The 21,433-nt window shown below is 36.6% G+C and overlaps 1 protein-coding gene across 1 annotated transcript in view; it reads right to left on the reverse strand.

Annotated features, from left to right (window-relative positions):
• Positions 1 to 15,512: 15,512 nt before the first annotated feature.
• Positions 15,513 to 21,433, reverse strand: part of LOC135198456 (protein broad-minded-like) — a 38,423-nt gene continuing 32,502 nt past the window's right edge. The window contains 5 exon segments of the mRNA XM_064226018.1: positions 15,513 to 15,629; positions 16,415 to 16,627; positions 16,980 to 17,027; positions 17,029 to 17,164; positions 17,804 to 17,965. Coding sequence (XP_064082088.1) covers positions 15,531 to 15,629; positions 16,415 to 16,627; positions 16,980 to 17,027; positions 17,029 to 17,164; positions 17,804 to 17,965 — 658 coding nt within the window. The 3' untranslated portion in view covers positions 15,513 to 15,530.

Consider the following 21,433-nt stretch of genomic DNA (forward strand, 5'->3'; position numbering starts at 1 on the left):
CTTGGAGAAGGTAGTGACAACACATTTCAAAAGAGGAACAGGATAGCGAAAGTAAACGTGGCCCTCATTATGTATAACAGAATCACGAAGTTAGGAACGTGATAAATCCATAATAAAGATAAATGCCACGAAGGAAAAATAAACGAAGGAGTCTGCGAGATCTTTCGGCTTAAAAGCCCTTTACTGAAGCAGTTACTGACAAAAAATACGAGAAAAGACAATACAAGAAGGTTCGTATAACTGACAGATAGGGATTATAAAAGGATTAGTGCCTAGAATCCGACACACCCCCTGGAAGATAAGAAACCTTCCCAAAACAAGCATAAACAAAGGGTGCAATTAAAGGTTTAAGACAATCATCTCAGATACAATCTCCAGACAATTACAGGATTATAGTTGACAGCTAAACGGAACCCGGTAAACAAAACCATATTCACAAAACATGACAGACATACATTACAATAGAAAATTTTTTTTTTAATAACTCTAAGGCAACTGATTTTTATTTAAGTCAGTAATTATATATTTGAGGTCATTCTTAAACATGTTACAGATACAAGGGTCTAAATGAAAAAGGCCACGACTAACATTGAAATTACAATGAAAAGTAAGTTGTATTAAAGCACATTCTAAAAGATTTCGTGATAAGACATCTCTTGACCGTGCAATTACTGAACTGTCAATCCAATTAATTCGGTGGTTGTTTTCACTTAAATGAATAAATAATGCATTAGATTTTTGCCCAGTTTTTACAGAGTATTTAGCTGGCTTAGCCTTACTTCTAAGCCCTTGCTGGACTGTCCGAGGATAGAATGAGGGACAATCCATACATGGAATTTTATATATTATGTTGTTGCTTTCTCTGGGGCCATTTTTTATTAACATTCTTTTTAGTGTGTTATTATAGGAAGAAACAAGGTTGACATTGAAAGCTTTTAACAATGGTTTAATGGTTTCAAATCCGTTAAAATAAGGCAAACTGAGAATGTTCTTAGAATTTTCTTTCTGTGTTGTTGTTTTCAGTATAAAACTTTTTGTGGGGCTTTATTATAACAAATGTCTAATATATGTGAAGGATAGCATAAATCTTTCCCTATTTTTTCTTATGTATTCAATTTCTTGATCCAAATATTGTGGACTGACAATTCGCAATGCTCGTAAAAACATAGAGGAAAAAATTGATATTTTTATATTAAGATGGTGGCCTGAGAAGAAATGAACATAAGTTAAGTTGTTAGTCGGTTTCCTATAAATACTGAATTTACATTGAAATGGTTCTCTATGTATCAAAACGTCTAAGAAAGGGAGGCAATTGTCTTTTCTAATTCTAGAGTAAACTTAATCGATGGTACCTGGTTAATTAATTTAGAGAGTAAATCATTTACATCAATATCCAAAGACGAGAAGAACAGCTAAACAATCATCAACGTAACGATACACTTTACAGGAATATGAATGATATTAGGTAAGTAGCGTTTTTCGAAGAATTCCATATACAGGTTTGAGAGCAATGGTGATAAAGGATTTCCCATTGCCATGCCAAAAATTTTTTGATAAAATTCACCATTGAATATAAACTTACAATCACAAATGCACAAACTCGTGAGTGAAATAATGTGACTTATAGGTAGAGGTAATTCATGCTGAGTTTAGTTCATTGCTAAGATATTTCAAAATAGAGTCTATAGGGACTTTAGTAAAAAAGAACATACGTCCAAAACTAACGAATCTATCAGTATGGGCAAAGAGCAATTTTGTATAATTTATCAACTAAATCTAGGAAGAATATATATGAGAATCGGAGATGGTTCCAAGTAACGGGGACAAGTACTGTTGGTTCAATTTCATATAAACGCTCGAAACAATATATCACTATAAGATCTTTGTCCCCGTTACTTGGAACCATCTCCGATTCTCATATATATAATTCTCTAGATTTAGTTGATAAATTATACAAAAATTGCTCTTTGCCCTACTGATAGATTCGTTAGTTTTGACGTATGTTCTCTTTTTACTAAAGTCCCTATAGACTCTATTTTTAGAATATCTTAGCAATGAACTACTCAGCATGAATTACCTCTACCTATAAGTCACATTATTTCACTCACGAGTTTGTGCATTTGTGATTGTAAGTTTATATTCAATGGTGAATTTTATCAACAAATTTTTGGCATGGCAATGGGAAATCCTTTATCACCATTGCTCTCAAACCTGTATATGGAATTCTTCGAAAACGCTACTTACCTATAATCATTCATATTCCTGTAAAGTGGTATCGTTACGTTGATGATTGTTTAGCTGTTCTTCCTGTCGGTATTTGATGTAAATGATTTACTCTCTAAATTAAATAACCAGGTACCATCGATTAAGTTTACTCTAGAATTAGAAAAAGACAATTGCCTCCCTTTCTTAGACGTTTTGATACATAGAGAACCATTTCAATGTAAATTCAGTATTTATAGGAAACCGACTAACAACTTAACTTATGTTCATTTCTTCTCAGGCCACCATCTTAATATAAAAATATCAATTTTTTCCTCTATGTTTTTACGAGCATTGCGAATTGTCAGTCCACAATATTTGGATCAAGAAATTGAATACATAAGAAAAATAGGGAAAGATTTATGCTATCCTTCACATATATTAGACATTTGTTATAATAAAGCCCACAAAAAGTTTATACTGAAAAACAACACACAGAAAGAAAATTCTAAGAACATTCTCAGTTTGCCTTATTTAACGGATTTGAAACCATTAAACCATTGTTAAAAGCTTTCAATGTCAACCTTGTTTCTTCCTATAATAACACACTAAAAAGAATGTTAATAAAAAATGGCCCCAGAGAAAGCAACAACATAATATATAAAATTCCATGTATGGATTGTCCCTCATTCTATCTCGGACAGTCCAGCAAGGGCTTAGAAGTAAGGCTAAGCCAGCATAAATACTCTGTAAAAACTGGGCAAAAATCTAATGCATTATTTATTCATTTAAGTGAAAACCACCGAATTAATTGGATTGACAGTTCAGTAATTGCACGGTCAAGAGATGTCTTATCACGAAATCTTTTAGAATCTGCTTTAATACAACTTACTTTTCATTGTAATTTCAATGTTAGTCGTGGCCTTTTTCATTTAGACCCTTGTATCTGTAACATGTTTAAGAATGACCTCAAATATATAATTACTGACTTAAATAAAAATCAGTTGCCTTAGAGTTATTAAAAAAAAAAATTTCTATTGTAATGTATGTCTGTCATGTTTTGTGAATATGGTTTTGTTTACCGGGTTCCGTTTAGCTGTCACCTATAATCCTGTAATTGTCTGGAGATTGTATCTGAGATGATTGTCTTAAACCTTTAATTGCACCCTTTGTTTATGCTTGTTTGGGAAGGTTTCTTATCTTTCAGGTGTGTCGGATTCTAGGCACTAATCCTTTTATAATCCCTATCTGTCAGTTATACGAACCTTCTTGTATTGTCTTTTCTCGTATTTTTGTCAGTAACTGCTTCAGTAAAGGGCTTTTAAGCCGAAAGATCTCGCAGACTCCTTCGTTTATTTTTCCTTCGTGGCATTTATCTTTATTTATGGATTTATCACGTTCCTAACTTTCGTGATTCTGTTATACATAATGAGGGCCACGTTTACTTTCGCTATCCTGTTTCCTCTTTTGAAATGTGTTGTCACTACCTTCTCCAAGTCTCTTGTGGCTGCACATTCAACCAGAATTCGTCTTAAGTTCCTGAAGAAGTGCCTTTCTGAACAAGTGCTCCCTAATCCTTGAACTGACCACGCAGTCTAAGAAGATATGACAATCACCCATTCAGTGATTTTAGTGCCATGATGTTGAAACAGCACATAGCAGCCGCCAAGCAAGAAGAGAAAGAAAAATTCAAGGAACTGGAAAGAACAAGGATCTCTTTCAATCATTCCATCCCGGCTGATTGGAAGGACTCGCTGCGACGGGAAATTTACGAAAAACTACGCAGGACTACAGATGCCCTGAAAAGGAAACTCGACAGAAAACTAAAAAATCTTATTGATAGCAGTGATTGGACTAATTGTGCACGTCAAGATTGTGTTGTTAACTTATCTAGTAAACAAATAAGTGAAAATGTTGTGAGTGCGCTTGGATATGGTTTATCTTTCTTTGCAACAAGTAGACCTTCTGCTTTAATGATTGGGTCATCCCTAAGTAAATTTGAAAAATATTATTGTATCTTCCTCAAAATCATTGCCGACATGATTAAAGGTATTGTTTACGGAGCTGCCAATGTTAAGCATGAAAGTAACTTCCCTGCTCGCTATAAGAAAAGTTTGACCGATCTTAAAAAGGACAATACTATCCACATCACAAAAGCTGATAAGTCAAATAGTATAGTAATTTTAGATAAAGCTGACTACATATCACGTATGCAAGCCCTACTGGATGATGATGTGACTTATAAAAAACTAACAAAAATCCTCTTGATCAAGTCATAAAAAACTTCAATAGCATAGTGAAAAGTATCCTTAAAAGATAAAACAGAACTACTAGGCAAATTGTCAGTCAATTCTCCTTCGCTACCTTACTTTATATGGATTAGTCAAAACGCACAAAGAAAATAACCCTATCGGCCTATTATCAGTACTGTTGGTTCAATTTCATATAAACTCTCGAAATATATCACTAAGATCTTGTCCCCGTTACTTGGAACCATCTCCGATTCTCATATATATAATTCTCTAGATTTAGTTGATAATTATACAAAATTGCTCTTTGCCCTACTGATAGATCGTTAGTTTTGACGTATGTTCTCTTTTGACTAAAGTCCCTATAGACTCTATTTTAGAATATCTTAGCAATGAACTAACTCAGCATGAATTACCTCTACCTATAAGTCACATTATTTCACTCACGAGTTTGTGCATTTGTGATTGTAAGTTTATATTCAATGGTGAATTTTATCAACAAAATGTTTGGCATGGCAATGGGAAATCCTTTATCACCATTGCTCTCAAACCTGTATATGGAATTCTTCGAAAAACGCTACTTACCTAATATCATTCATATTCCTGTAAGTGGTATCGTTACGTTGATGATTGTTTAGCTGTTCTTCCTGTCGGTATTGATGTAAATGATTTACTCTCTAAATTAAATAACCAGGTACCATCGATTAAGTTTACTCTAGAATTAGAAAAAGACAATTGCCTCCCTTTCTTAGACGTTTTGATACATAGAGAACCATTTCAATGTAAATTCAGTATTTATAGGAAACCGACTAACAACTTAACTTATGTTCATTTCTTCTCAGGCCACCATCTTAATATAAAAATATCAATTTTTTCCTCTATGTTTTTACGAGCATTGCGAATTGTCAGTCCACAATATTTGGATCAAGAAATTGAATACATAAGAAAAATAGGGAAAGATTTATGCTATCCTTCACATATATTAGACATTTGTTATAATAAAGCCCACAAAAAGTTTTATACTGAAAACAACACACAGAAAGAAAATTCTAAGAACATTCTCAGTTTGCCTTATTTTAACGGATTTGAAACCATTAAACCATTGTTAAAAGCGTTCAATGTCAACCTTGTTTCTTCCTATAATAACACACTAAAAAGAATGTTAATAAAAAATGGCCCCAGAGAAAGCAACAACATAATATATTAAAATTCCATGTATGGATTTTCCCTCCCTCCCTCATCTATCGGACAGTCCAGCAAGGGCTTAGAAGTAAGGCTAAGCCAGCATAAATACTCTGTAAAAACTGGGCAAAAATCTAATGCATTATTTATTCATTTAAGTGAAAACAACCACCGAATTAATTGGATTGACAGTTCAGTAATTGCACGGTCAAGAGATGTCTTATCACGAAATCTTTTAGAATCTGCTTTAATACAACTTACTTTTCATTGTAATTTCAATGTTAGTCGTGGCCTTTTTCATTTAGACCCTTGTATCTGTAACATGTTTAAGAATGACCTCAAATATATAATTACTGACTTAAATAAAAATCAGTTGCCTTAGAGTTATTAAAAAAAAAATTTTTCTATTGTAATTGTTATGTCGTCATGTTTTGTGAATATGGTTTTTGTTTACCGGGTTCTGTTTAGCTGTCACCTATAATCCTGTAATTGTCTGGAGATTGTATCTGAGATGATTGTCTTAAACCTTTAATTGCACCCTTTGTTTATGCTTGTTTGGGAAGGTTTCTTATATTCCAGTGTGGTCGGATTCTAGGCACTAATCCTTTTATAATCCCTATCTGTCAGTTATACGAACCTTCTTGTATTGTCTTTTCTCGTATTTTTGTCAGTAACTGCTTCAGTAAAGGGCTTTTAAGCCGAAAGATCTCGCAGACTCCTTCGTATTATTTTTCCTTCGTGGCATTTAACTTTATTTATGGATTTATCACGTTCCTAACTTTCGTGATTCTGTTATACATACATATATATATATATATATATATATATATATATATATATATATATATATATATATATATATATATATATATATATATATATAAGTCATACACATTACCGTGATTCATATACATATATCGAGCTACAATGTCCCTTCTTAATATCTAATTCGCTCTACCTCGGAATTAATATATTTTCATATATGCTTAACGAAGGGGAATTTTTTTCTCAATAATAGATTTACCTGTACTTGGGCAACGAACGCAGGTACATTCACATCCAGGCACCTCAGGGTGAGAGACGACATAAACCTTTAGCCTCTCGCGGTGGTGGGGTGGTAGAGCTTCCCTGACGTGCCTGGATTTGAATGTATACCTGCGTTCGCGCCCAAGTACAGGTAAATCTATTATCGAGAAAAAAATTCCCCTTCGGTTAAGCATATATGAAAATATATTAATTCCGAGGTAGAATGAATTAGATATTAAAGGACATTGTAGCTCGATATATATATATATATATATATATATATATATATATATATATATATATATATATATATATATAAAAACCACGAAGGAAAGTGAAACGATGGAGTGCTGTGAGATCTTTCGAATCAACATCCTTTAGTTAGCAGGCTGACATGCATAGGTCTCTGAGCAGTTGGACTTAAATCTTTTTGTAAACCTCTTAAAATGTACCCCTGTTTTTGGAAAGGTTACTAATTCTCCAGGTGCGTTGGATTCTAGGTACTTATTTGTAATCCCTATCTGTCACTTATACGACTCTTCCTTGTCCGCTCATTTTCTTCTGTATGTATGTCAGTCTGCTGAGTAAAGGATATTGAGTCAAAGATTTCTCAGCACTCCACCGTTCCACTCTCCTTCGTGGCTTATACCTTTATTTATATATTCATTATCTTCCAAATTTTCGTGATTCAGTCATACACAGTATATATTACACACACACACACACATATATATATATATATATATATATATATATATATATATATATATATATATATGAAGTTTTTATTGTAAAACTAATATTGTAATACCTACCTGAACACCTGAACTAGCCCTGGTCACTTACCAGCCCGAACATCATTTATTAAAAATTTACCAAATCTTTGGTTAAAATAAACGATCAGTGTTGCCAATCTCCTGGCAAACACCCTCGTTACCTAGTTACCAGCCCACCGCTAGTAGCCTGCCTCACGGGCCGGTCACAACCTGCCTCTCACGTCAATCATAACTCAATAACTCTGTATGAGAGGGGAGGAGGGTGGGAATCATTCAGGTGTTCAGGTAGGTATTACAATATTAGTTTTACAATAAAAACTTCATATTGCAATACACCCCCTGAACACCTGAAACTAGCCCGATTAACAACATTAATTTGGAGGTGGGGAATCAAATCTGCCCGGCCCTCCACTGTACTAGTTTGTCAGTCTAATAATGATTGTACGCGAGTCAGTCTCAAGTTCATTTGTCACTCGTCCAAGCTAATCTCATGTGTGGCCTTCTAGGCCTGCCATATGTGGAGGGAAAAACTCCCTGCACCTCTACCCTAAGGTCAAAACTCATTGAGTGCGGAAGGGATACAAACCTGTTTCCTCTCAGCTGGCTATGTGCCTCACCTGAGTAGAGGAAAAAAACTGAAGACCCCTCCCCGTGGCTCTCGGCCTCTTCATGTATGGAGGGAATCTGAAGACCTCCCATGTGGCTCTCGGCCTCTCATGTATGGATGGATTAACTGAAGACCTCCCATGTGGAACTGCCTAGGCCTTCCTCTCATGTACGGAGGAGGACAACCATGTCCATCGGTGCGTCTGCGACGGTGTCGTCGATCGTAGTGATGTTCCCTCTTGTAGTGTTGTACCTGCCTGTCTGTACTCTGCCTGGTTGGCACTTGAAAGAATACCCTCAGATAGACCTAGACATGTTCTTTCCTATCTGTCCTAATACTTAAAATCCTCTTGTGATATATCATATCATGAATGACCTTATACATATTCCTAATAGTCGCTCCCTACTCTAATACTAACTCAGGCAGCAAGATTGCTGGGTTTAAAAATAGAATTTAGGCCAAAGGCCGAGTATTGGACCTATGAGGTCCGTCAGCGCTGAAGGGAAATTGAGAAAGTTTGAAAAGGTGTGAAAGGAAGAAAAACCTCTGTTGCACAATGAGTCCAGTGTTAGGAGAGCGTGGAAAATAGGATGAGAGAATATGGAGAGAATATGAAATCAGAAAAGTGAGAGAAGAGAGAGAGGAGAGAGAGAGAGAGAGAGAGAGAGAGAGCAATCGTCTAGGATAAAGAGAGAATATAGAATCAGGGAAAAGAGAGAGATAAAATCAGAGAGGAGAGAGAGAGAGAGAGAGAGAAAAAACAAAAAATTACGATCGTCTAATATCTCCACCAACGCAAATGCAGCAAGTTAAAAAGGTATTATCTTAACGATAATACTCGTATAACTCCGTACAGCTATGAACAACCGAACGAGAACTTGTTGCTAATGCGATCGACTCCTATAACAACATCACTTTATTGTATTGATCAGCGTGTGACAGTAATCGAATCCGATAGCAGCTGAAGCTAATAAGGCAAAATTACGTTCATCAGCAACCTGGACAGAAGTCCCGAGCTTTTGTATGAATTCCAACGCAGCCGTGGTAAAAGAAACTAATAGCATGAAAGAGCTCATTACTGTTGTTTTCACACAGACAAAGGATTAATAACGTATATAAAGTGTAAGGTTCGTAATACCTATGAAAACGAGTGAAAAACGAACGGAATCCTAAATTTAACGCCATCTAACCCGAGGGAAAAACTAGCTTCCAATGAGACGTATCAGTCAAATTTTGGTCTTAAATTACATCGTAAGACGAACAGTATGACTTCGTTACATAAGTTAAGTATCCAGATATTCATTAATATGCTAACTAAGGACAAAAACATTAGCCGAGACCAAGTGATATGGTTGAATCTGAAGCCAAGGAGAAAAAAAAAAATAGACTAGCCGGCATCCTTGTCTGTCTAAACCACACCTCCTTACAATAGTGCTGTTTGACGACAAGCTAGTGTAATTGTAATTTAATTGAAAAGTAATAAAATAATATTTAAAGGTAATTAAATTAACTTTATTAGGCCTAATATTAATTTCAGTTGTCATTGTAATTTGATAATACGACTGGTAATAATTTGTAACTGTAATTGACATAAGCTCAATGTAAATACTGACGGCAATTAATCGTGTTTAAACGTAATGAAGACGTCATACATACAAAACAAATTCCTTATATCTGACATCTGATTATATGCCCCAAGATAGATACCTCATTGACTATATTAAATGTCAACATAGTTGAAGACACGTTCTCCTTTAAGACGTTTGTACAAACTTGGCTAAGTGAGAGTGTTGTTACGTTAGTCATTTTAGTCAATCAGGAGAGAATGAGATGGATACGGCGACGCAAACCCGTATTCGGCATCCGCTGATTCCAGCGTGAATGACTGCCGAGTTTAGTGTTTATACTACGCCAATATGATGATACACATAATACAATTATAATGCTTTAGTCGGACAGAATCCGATCTTCATTCTGTTCGATTACATTCATATTAATTATCCTCAGATCGGATTCTCGTTCGTTTTCAATTACACCTGTATTGAATTATCCGAAGTCAAGAATGCCTTAAGCCTACAGCGTTAGCCAATATAAAAATAACTACCGATATGTTGTACAGCGAATACTTTAGGTTAGGCTAGGCTACTGAATATGCATACGATATATCATCGTGAACACTAGGCTAACCGTAGTTAATTTTATTCGATTTCTCTTCATACTGAATATCGTAAGTCAATATGCATTGAACGGAGAATTAGTTGATATTAACAATTATCGTATCGTATACGTAGAGGAAAGTAACCTTAAAGACGAAGGAGCATATCTGAAAAACCAACCCTGGCCTAAAAGCTTCTGATGCAAGGAACTCGAAGCAGGAAAAAGCCTAAAGATGCTCTAAGGACACTGTGCCTCTAAAAACTACTACTTTTAATAGAAACCCGACCCGAAGAAAGCCTTGCACTTCTCTTCCTAAAACTAAACACTATGTAGCCTATTATCCCTACTCGTCTATATCTGACCTAAGTTTTTATCATCCTGAGAACTACACATCGAGGGAAGGGGAATCTGCTGCCAACACTGCCTGCTCCGCGCCAGGGGGGACGGCGGATCCTGCCCTGTGGGCTTGCGGATCCCCATAACCCCAGCACCGTTAGGGCTGATTCTGGAACAGGCAGGGGAGGGGAGCTGGAAAAGAACGATTAGTAATTTCAGTATCCCTATTGCTCGATCTATCCTCACATAATCTCGACATAAAATCGGTAACAGATGTCATACTCGATGTCAGCGTACTCTCAAGTCTCTTAAAGAGCACTGTCTCTAAGTCTTTATCTTGATCTACGTTAGTCTCTTCCTGCCTACAGTTACTTCTTAATACGAGACCTTTCCTATGTTTGTAGATACCCTAACATAACTGTTCCAAAGACCACTCCTGACATTCCAAACATCTGGTCTTTACATTATATTGAACAGGCCTACAATTTACGCATAAGGAATGACTATCGTGTAATAGGGTACTCATCCTTTTCTTGCATTGTTGGCAAAGACGATACGTTGTTGAACTTCCGCTCGTCGTTTTCTGTGATGTCGTGGCCGAGGATGCAGTAGTCGTTGTCGTAGCCTGTGTTGTTTCTTCCTTTGCAGAATCAATGTCTAATGACAAGGTATTAAGAGCAATCCAACCGTAATCCAAGGTATGCGTAATTCGTCACCAAAATCAATCAAATCAAAGGTGCAAATGAAGGCCGGGCAAGACCAAAAAGGAGTTCGCTGTGGATACATCTGTACTCCACCCCGCGAACGATAAGTGATTGACGTGAGAGGGCAGGTGTGACCGGACCCGTGAGGCGAGGGCTACTAGCGGTGGGCTGGTAACTAGTAACGAGGGTGTTTGCCAGGAGATTGGCAAACACTGATCGTTATTTTAACCAAAGATTTGGTAAATTTTTAATAAATGATGGTTCGGGCTGGTAAGTGACCAGGGCTAGTTCAGGTGTTCAGGGGGTGTATTGAATATATATATATATATATATATATATATATATATATATATATATATATATATATATATATATATATATATATAATGTGTGTGTGAGAGAGAGATTGAGAGAGAGAAGAGAGAGCGAGAGAGAGAGAGAGAGAAGAGAGAGAGAGAGATTCTCCAATGTAGATTTTCAAGGCAGTGCAATTTTACAAAAAGGGTGTGTGTGTGTGTGTGTGACAGAGAGAGAATCAACAAGTAGATTTCAAGGTTGGGTATTCTCTGAGAGAGAGAGAGAGAGAGAGAGAGAGAGAGAGGGGAGGGGGGGGGGCGGCAGGAGGCTGTCCTTTTACAGTCAGTCCTTAAACCAAACGGATTTTTCCCATAAAATATACTGAAGGGTATAAGAGTAACCTTGTACTAACCTTGTACTACAAACATTCAAAATACAATAAATAAAAGCACTTTATCTTGATCTAACAAGTCTAGCATGCAGTAATTACACAAACCATAAACAAAACTTATGAAATAAATGGAAAACTATTCTCAATTTACTTGTAATTTGGGAGTTGTCATATGTGGTGCGATAAGTGACATGAAGAGCAGGCAACTTTACTTCTGGGGTGATTTTTTTCTGGTTCTTTCTATTGCTTTCGTCATGAGACTGTTTCAGTCTCACTAACAACCTGTGCAAAAATATTTGTTTTTATCTCCATCTTAAAATGTTCCTAAAGTTAGACATAGACTATCAGTCAATAGGTTTATAACATGGTTTGTTTACAGCTTTGCCTATGTGATATTTTTTATGGAGACCACACTTTCCACTCCATGTGCAATTTCTTATATTAATGGACTAGGGACATCCATCTTCCCTTCCTTCCTCCTCTTCTGAACAGTTCCTCAGCTGTTGTCTGTTGTTGCTGCTCCCTCTAAAGGTCCTGCAGTTGTTTGTAGTGACCTCTGCTTTGCACTCCTCCACATCATCATTATCACTCACCTCCAAGACCATGGACTTTCCCAGACACACAAAATCCTCCATAGCAGATGTATCCTTAAAGAATTCAAAGTTCCTTCCTGCTATAGCATCTGACCATAATTTCCTCCAGGCAAAGTTCTTGGTCCTCTAAGAAGGACATACCCCCAGGCTCGTTTTATGAGCCTATGGAATGGAGGATGTTGAAGTGGCTCCTCCATAATTTTCTTTGGGTCAACTCTGTATCAGAAGTCACTTTAAAGCACACCTGGAATAATGCTTTGGTAGAATAGAATGCAATTGAGGTCAGCCACTGGGACCTATGAGGTCATACAGCTCGGAAAGGGATATTGACAATAAAAAGATTTGAAAGGTGTAATAGGAGGAAAACCTTGCAGTTGCACTATGAACAATTGTTAGGAGAGAGTAGAAAGTAAGATGGAGGAAAAAAATATGAATGGAAGTACAGTAAAAGGAATGAAAGGTGTTGCAGCTAGGGTTCAAAGGGACGCTGCAAGGAACCTTAAGTAAGGTCTACAAGAATGCCACATGAGGTGCAATGATGGCACTAGTCCCCTTCAGGAATAATGCTTTGGTGTCAAGTTCCTTAAAATTAAAGAAAACCTGCTGGTCCAAGGGCTGGATGAGCAGCCATACTTGGGGGCAAGAATTTCAGTTATGAAGTGAAATCCTGCAGCAACTTGGTTTCCAAGCCTGAGGGATAAGTAGTAGAAGCATTGTCCCCAGCACAAAGGGCCTTCAGAAGCAATTTTTTTTTTCACCAAGGTATTTCTTGATAGTAGTATGGCCAGCAACTTCATTCACTCACTCAAAAAATTGCCTAGGGGCCGCAAGCCCTCTACACCACATTTATCTTGTTCTTAACATGAATTTTCTTAAAAACCCTAGTTTTCCGAGTGTTGCGAAAAAGGGATTCAGTTTTAGGTCCCTATCTGCATCCCTACAGAGCAAATGAGTTAACCTTCACTGGCTTCTGCCCTGGCAGTGACTTCTTTTGTGTGATATGGGTTCTGTTTGGCATTTTCTTCCAAAATAGACTGTCTTGCTAGAACTGAACTTGCTGAGAAACTAAACCTTCAGCCCTTGGTGATTGAGCTCTTTAACCTACTTCTCATAAACATCTTAATAAATTAGCAGCTTCCCCATGCCTCACCACACTGTAGTAGTATATGCCACTTCTCTTCTTGAATTTCTCAAACCACCCATCACTAGCTTTTGATCTCTTGAGTGCTACCTCTCTCAGCACTCATTCCAGGTGTGGTTTTCAAGACACCAGCATGTAACTGCCTTACCTTTCTACATAAAATGGGCCACAAACACTGTCATTGGCCAACAGAGTCTCATTTATCCAAGTTAAACAATTTCTGAAACTTTATTGATTCTGAGACCTTTGTTTTGTAACAGGTTCCACTAATTAGCAACATAACTGCTTCCATTGTCTCTTCCAATCTTTTATCATAGTTAGAAATTGTTTGTTTGGGGATCTCATACTCCTTCATCAGATCAGCCATTCAGACTACACTGACATTTTTCTATGAATTCATTCTAAATCTCTATAGATTTTCCTCTCTCTTTGCTTAAAGGCATCTCTAGCCTTCTTAGGAGCCAAGATGACATACATACAGTACAATTACTTTGCACTAGAATAGCAAAAACTGCACAAAGACACAGGAGAAAGCTTGGATTTTTGCTAAGTTGTATAACAGAACAGCCAAACAAAACTATTGTTGCCATTTTTTCTCCCAGTAGAGTAATTCCTTTAGAAAGGCCCTATGATATTTTACTAGATGGGTACAAGTGTTTTTCAGCTAACTAGTTTTATAAATTACCTTTTCCCCCTGTTTACATTGTGTTTGCATTAATAATAAAAATATTTTACTAAAAAGTTAACAAAAAATTATACTGAAATGTTGATTAAAGTTTTGATTTATACACTAGTTTTTACTTGTCCTAAACTTTTTCTCTTAAAGGGGCCAGCTGGGTTATACATGTATACCATAATACGGCTATGATATTGAGTTTACTTGCTTATATCAGTTACTCTAAATATAGTCCTTTGCATAACCTTCACAAAAATATGTTGTTCGTCTCTAAATATACCATCTCATGGCTTCCAAAAATATAAACAATTTCATTTCCATTTTCAGTCACCAACAAAATTTTTCAATTTCATCTTTCCAATGTAAAAACAATCAGCATATGGTATCATTAGGAGAGGTTTAAGCCTACTGTGTATGAAATATAAATGACAGTTGAAAAATGATGGAGCAGTAACCGTTTGAAGTTACATCACCTATATTTTGAGATATGTATGGGCCTCTTAACTTGGAGAGGCCGTTGTTGTTGTTTGAGATTAAGCTGGCCTTATGCCAGCACAGGCTCTTGCTCATAGAACAGCCAGTAGGAGGAGAGGCCTGACAGTTGACTGATGTGATGCACTGTCACTTGTACCAATGTTTAAGGGTTCCTGAGCTCCACTTGACTCTTGACTATCTTGTATCAATGGAGAAATTCGCCATTAATCCATTTTTATGGTATATTTTAAGTCAAATTTATTGGAATTCATTTTATAAAACAATTTAGTGTATTAATCAAATAAAAATCATGTTCTTCAGTTTATGGGAGAGGTTCTGGAAAATTCATCTAAATTGCAAACTACAAAAAACTTTTACTTCATGCTTAAAATTCCAGTTAGCATACACCATATCAGGTTTAAGAAAAAGTTTGTTTGAATTTTTTGTCCATTCACATATCAGCTGGGCCCCTAATTATCTTTGGCATCTAAGTTAGAATACTAATATAAAAATTTGCCTAAATCCCCATAAAAACAGCATTTTGAAGTTCTGGATATTTTAGAATTTCCTGTACGGACTTAAACAATGCTTTGCATAATCAAAAATTTATTTTGGTTTAAATGGGATTATAAAAAAAAAATATTTCCTTGACACAAGATAAAAAATACTGATCACAATTGTCTAGGAGTATATTCATGGACGTAATTTATAAAATGGACCTATGAGAGGGCTGGGAGAACAGTGCGTCGGTGACGGCGAGACAGCCCTTCCATGAAGTTGAGGTGCTCACCAATACGCCATCCAGTAATTGCTGAAGTCTGTTGAAGGATAACACTCTCTTAGAAAATAATGCAGCCACTGCAATGGTAAAAGTAGAAAATCCTAGCAGCTGCCCATACCAACAGAATAGTTGAGTGCATTGCTCTTCATTAAAGCCTAAATTATGATCTAGAAGCTGCTCCATTGAGTCCTTGCAGACATGAAAACAGAAGACAGAAAATGTAGGGTTCAATAAAAACTTGACTCTTGATTATGCTCACATCCATTTAATCATTGAGAAGCAATGAAGAAATAATGTGTGAAAACCAGCTAAAACACCTGAAAATTAAACTGCACAATCAACATTCAAGAAAAAATGGTTGTGAAAGTTCTTAATAGTGTGCTAAAGAAGACACATTTCACTGGGCGACACGGCTGAGCCCAGAAATAGATTTTTCCTATGTCAAAATCCCTTAATTATGAGGTGTAATCTCATATCATAACAGCAAGGGTATCTTTTTTTTTTTTAATATATACGGATGAGGGACTAGTCATCAGCTCTTACTGAATCATAAGGCTATATAAGGAAATGAATTGCTTGACACAAACCTTCCAAAAGTCAATAATTAAAATGACTACATAGGTTAAAAATGATAATTTGTTATGGTGTTGTTCTGTTCAACAGTAACCTTCACATACAGAGTTTATATTTAAGATAATTCCTTAATTTGGGCTATGAAAAAACACACAGCACAAAAATCTATAAAATTTATGTGAGAGCTATATGTACAACATAGTCTGTAAAACTACAGCATCACTGCAGAAGCAACCAAAATTTACTTACCTGTAAAACAGTGAGACACTTGTGGTGTCCTGTATACTTTATGATAATTTTCTGCAAGTGGCGTAAAAATGCAACAACAAAGTAAACAGCATAATCTGGTCCTTGTAACAACACCATCATTACGTAGTGACACACTTCCATCCAAGGTAAAACTCCTAAATAGAGACATCTAATCCACTCTCCTAAGATATTCCAAACACATGAATTATTTGCCTGTAAAAAAGCAAATACAACATCTGTTAGATTTACGTATGAGTTTATGTATATCTATAAAATTGCTGTTGAGCCCCATGGCAACCTTGAATCAAGACACGTCAAAACACAAATGGCCTTACTACCTAACAGAAGAAAAGGTCTTTCAACCCTGAAAGTTCCAAAGGATACAAAGGTTCCTTAAAATTTTTGCCAATTACATTCCCCAAAAATATTCAATATCTAAGTTGTACAAAACAAAATTTTTCTTTTAGAAGTTCACATTCAAGAGTTATACTCTGCAATGCTAACGTTAACTTTAAATAATATGTACAAGAATATGCTATTTATAAAAGATACACCAGTGATGTACCTGTATCACTGAAAACAGCATAGGAATTTCAATGCTGAGTACAAGCTGTGGCATGGTGAATAATTCCAGAAAATGTGACTTCTCCAGGCAGAAGTTCATGGGTGGCAGAAAGAGAATCTGAGAAAGATGGCCACAAAACACCTCCGACAAGCACGCGACTGATGTGTGATAAGACATTTCGACATCTGAAACATGAGCACATAAAATCTTGTTACACATTAATATTAAAATGTCCAAAAAATAATGCTTAACTCAGCAGTAATATACAGTACACTGACTCAATACAAAAAGAACAGTGTACTATATTCCAGCTTTTTAAAGTGCTCTTTATAAAGTTAGTCCAATTCCTCATTAACTGGTTCTTTGGAAAACCAGATAGTATATAGTGATTCGACACAATAGCCCCATTCTGAACAAATTTTAATTACTTAGAACAAATTCTAGATTGTCTGAAAACAAAACATTTGAGGTGTCTCAGTTCACTCAATTCTGCTCAGGTTTTATGAAGATATCAGTTAGTCATCTCTTGTAAGTAACATCAAATGGGGAGGTTTAGCTTCTCCTAAGAGGCTTGATAGCTAGTCTCCTGCATCTAAGAGTTCTGTCCCACTGAATAATCCAACTTCTAATGTACTAAAGTATTCGAATTTCACAACTATTTCATAATACTATACAAATAATCTTCACTTTACATATGTGTGGGTTACCCATTCTGATCAAGGGTGAATTTGGTACTAGTTTGTATCTACAACAACATGTAAAAGTTCAACAGATCCTCTCAATATTAGTTCACGGTTTCAAGGAAAAAACTAAGCATTACTAACCTTTCACCATTTCCACCAGCTATGAGAAACATGACCATAACAAACCAGTCACACCTTTCAGATTGTGAGCACAATATTTTAGTTTGTGTATATGACAAAACATCTAATAGACCTTCCTTAAAGCCTCCACTTCCAGTCAGCAATTGTAGTTCACTGCCATACCTGAAGAATAAAAATGAAACGATCACCTTTCAATAAATTAAATGCCCATATTGCTTATGAAATTAAACCTGGTAAAAGAAAAGTATACACAAATACTTATAGTTCAGGGTAGTAAAGACTTTTCTTAACAGGTTGACCACACAACCAAATTTTGAATTTAATCCTACTAGAGCTTTAAAAGGTCATGACAAAAATATAAAATTATTGAAAACATTGAAAACAAGACTGAAGTTTTTGTACAAATTCATCACTTTACTACTGCCTTCAGGTGTTATCAGCTCACTTTGCAGAGACATTACAAAACAGAGCAAGAATCCGGCTTCCTGTCTGCACATTTGGCCTCCAAAGTGCCTTTGCTTGTATTATTGTCACATTTGAGTGTTTTCTGACCAGTCTGCAAGTTCTGCAAAATGGCAGTAATTCATTGTAATCAAGAGGCAACTGGACTCTTTACTTCCTGTGGTCTTGTGCAAATATCTAAAGCTGTCACAAACTGGTATGAGCAACACACACAGCGCCTCAAATAACATAATTTGGTTCCAAATTATATTATTTGACACATTAATTTTTTTTAATTAAGTATATACTATCAAACTTTTTTACTTCCGAATAAATGCTTTGAGAGTATAAACTAAGCTCCTTGATAGATATGACATTTTTTAATAAAACAGTTTTAATTATACTTACCCTGTAATTATTACATAGCTAATAGGTTTGCTCGCCCAGCAGTTAAAATTCTGAAATTGGCAGGTCGCACTACTTTTTCTGCTTTGTTTTGGATATGTAAAAATGCCCTGCCCACTTTCGGGGAAAGAGAGGAACAACTTGGCAAAGAGATCAGTTTGTTTTATACCCCTTAAAATCCATGCTAGGGGATGGAGGGTGGGCCCCAATCATGTAATTACTGGGTAATTGGGTAAGTATAATTAAAACTTTGTTTTATTATAAAAGTCAGTTTTAAGTAACTCACCCACACTGAGGGAGGTGGGATGCATGGATACTTCTACCCCCAAACATTAGTAATGTAATGAATTCAAGAATAGAAAGCTTTGTCAACATTAATACCATGTTTGGTTGTTTTCCTTAGTTGATGAGAGTTACTGCAGGAAAATACTGCCTCTGGTTGTCACTCACCATACCATGTACGTAGTGGCATTGCGGCATAGCCATTAAGTGCCTATTACTTCAGTGAGAAACTTTGTAGCGAAGGACAACTGCGATGGTTAACAATGATGAGCCAATTGTCCCAGCCCAAGACTCTGTACCAACAAATAACCAGAAATAAAAAACTGTTACCTATACCCAAATATACCCATAAAATAACCACCACCCTACCAAAGAACTGGAGGGTACTCCCCCAGGGCTTTGTACCTCCAGACTTCCCAAGAACTTCAATACCTTATGTCAAGGAGAAAGACTATATTTAGGAAGAGTTGTTCCTACACTTCCTTTCCCAATGCCACACCAGCTGATAAAAATGGACCCAAGGTACTGCATTTATCACACACGGTTTCGATGTTACGTAGATAACGGGAGGCAAAAACAGATTCATATTTCCAGAATATAGATTATAATATTGCCATCAGAGATAAATTCCTTTTGACTTTTGAAAGTCAACGAGGTGGCTACTGCGCTAATTTTGTGAGCTTTTACCTTGGATAAAAGAAACGTCTTCTTGAATCAAGGAGTGAGCTTCCCAAACGACATCCCTTAGAGAGCAGTCTGGAGGGGTTTAACGAAGCACCACAGACTACACGAATCACCACAAATATCTTTTGTTCTATGAATGTAATCGTCAGGTACCAAGATCTCTATCAGACTGTCAATCAAGAAAACAAGGCCATGGATTAGCAGCGGACTCATTCTTGGCTAAAAATCCAAAGGAATAAGAATAAAATGTGTTTCCTTTGGTGAAGCCTACTCTTTGTCAAAAGCATGAACTTCACTGACTCGTTTCACCATCACTAGTGTAACTAGAAAGAGGGTCTTTTGAGCTAAGTCTCTCAATGAAATAGAATGCATGGGTTCAAACAAGACCCAGACAACCACTTTAACACAACATCGAGATTCCAAGACACAGTAGTAGAATCTTTAAATTTGGAGGTGTTGAAGGACTTCATAAGATCTGACAAGTCTGAATTGGAACACAAATCCATTCCTCTGAGCCAAAAAACTGAACCCAACATAGCTCTATAAGCATTAATGGCATAGATAGAAAGCTTCTTAGCCACTCTTAAGTGCAACAAAAGATCAGCTATTTGGGTCACAGTGGTCTAAGTAGGGGAGATATTGAAATTCATACACCACTCTCTAAAGATCCTCCACTTGTTTTGGTAGACAAAATTCGAAGATTGTCTTCTACATCTGGCAACAGCCTCTGAAGCTGCCTTCAAAAATCCCTTCTTTCTAAGAAGTTTCCAGACAGTTTGAAGCCTGTCAGTGCCAAATAAAACAGGCTTGGTGAAAACATTGAATATGGCTGTCTGAGTAGTTGCATCTTTTGAGGCAGCAGCCTTGGTATATTCACCAGAACATCTAAGAGTTCAGGAAACCATTCCTTTGATGTGATAAAAATTCACAATGTAGCTATGTCAACAAAAGTTCAACTTCGTTAACATGGCAGAGGGGGTTGGATATCGATTCTAATTACAAATACAGTGCGGCTACCGATCGACATTACGATAAAGTCCCAGCTTACAAAAAATTCAAGTTACGAAAGCAAATACGAAGATTTTTTTTGGCTCACATACTCAAAAATAGTTCAGGTTACGAAATGAGTTGTTGCTGTAAAGTCCCGAGATTCGCTCGGAACCACTGATAACAATTTTAAAACTCGCGCGCTGCCAACTGAGTAGACTCGCCACCATCCTCCTGCTCTCCATTGGTTCCTGATGCTAGTCACCCCCATAAGATCCTCCTCTCCTATTGGTTAGCATCTCTTCCATCGTGCTCTACGTAAAGGCGTCCTTCGCCCACTGCTTCACACCATTGTGTATGCACGCGGAATTCGTTTGTTCTGTACGATTTCGTTTATTAACGTAAATTCGTGTTAGTGATTTCGTTGTACTACTTTATCATGTTGTGTGAGAACTTTAGTACATATACTAGATAACTTAAATACGTACAGTATACATAGTCATGGGTCCCAAGTGAAAGTTGCTGAAGTTCACGGAAAGAATGAGGATGCTTTCTATGGAGACGAAGATGGAGATTATCAAAAAGTATGAAGCTGGCATGCGGTTGAATGTGATCGCTAAGGAATACGGCCGAAATCCGTCGACGATAGGCACCATCCTTAAGCAGATGGAAGCCATCAAAGCAGCTACACCTTCCAAGGACGGAACTATTTTGTCCAACAAGAAGAGCCACATGCACAACGAGATGAAGAGGCTGCTTCTTGTCTGGATAAAAGACACAGAAATCGCTGGCGATACGATAACCGAGACAGCAATCTGCCAGAAGGACAGC

The sequence above is a fragment of the Macrobrachium nipponense genome, chromosome 22 (genome assembly GCF_015104395.2).
Source record: "Macrobrachium nipponense isolate FS-2020 chromosome 22, ASM1510439v2, whole genome shotgun sequence".
NCBI classification, from domain to species: Eukaryota; Metazoa; Arthropoda; class Malacostraca; order Decapoda; family Palaemonidae; genus Macrobrachium; species Macrobrachium nipponense.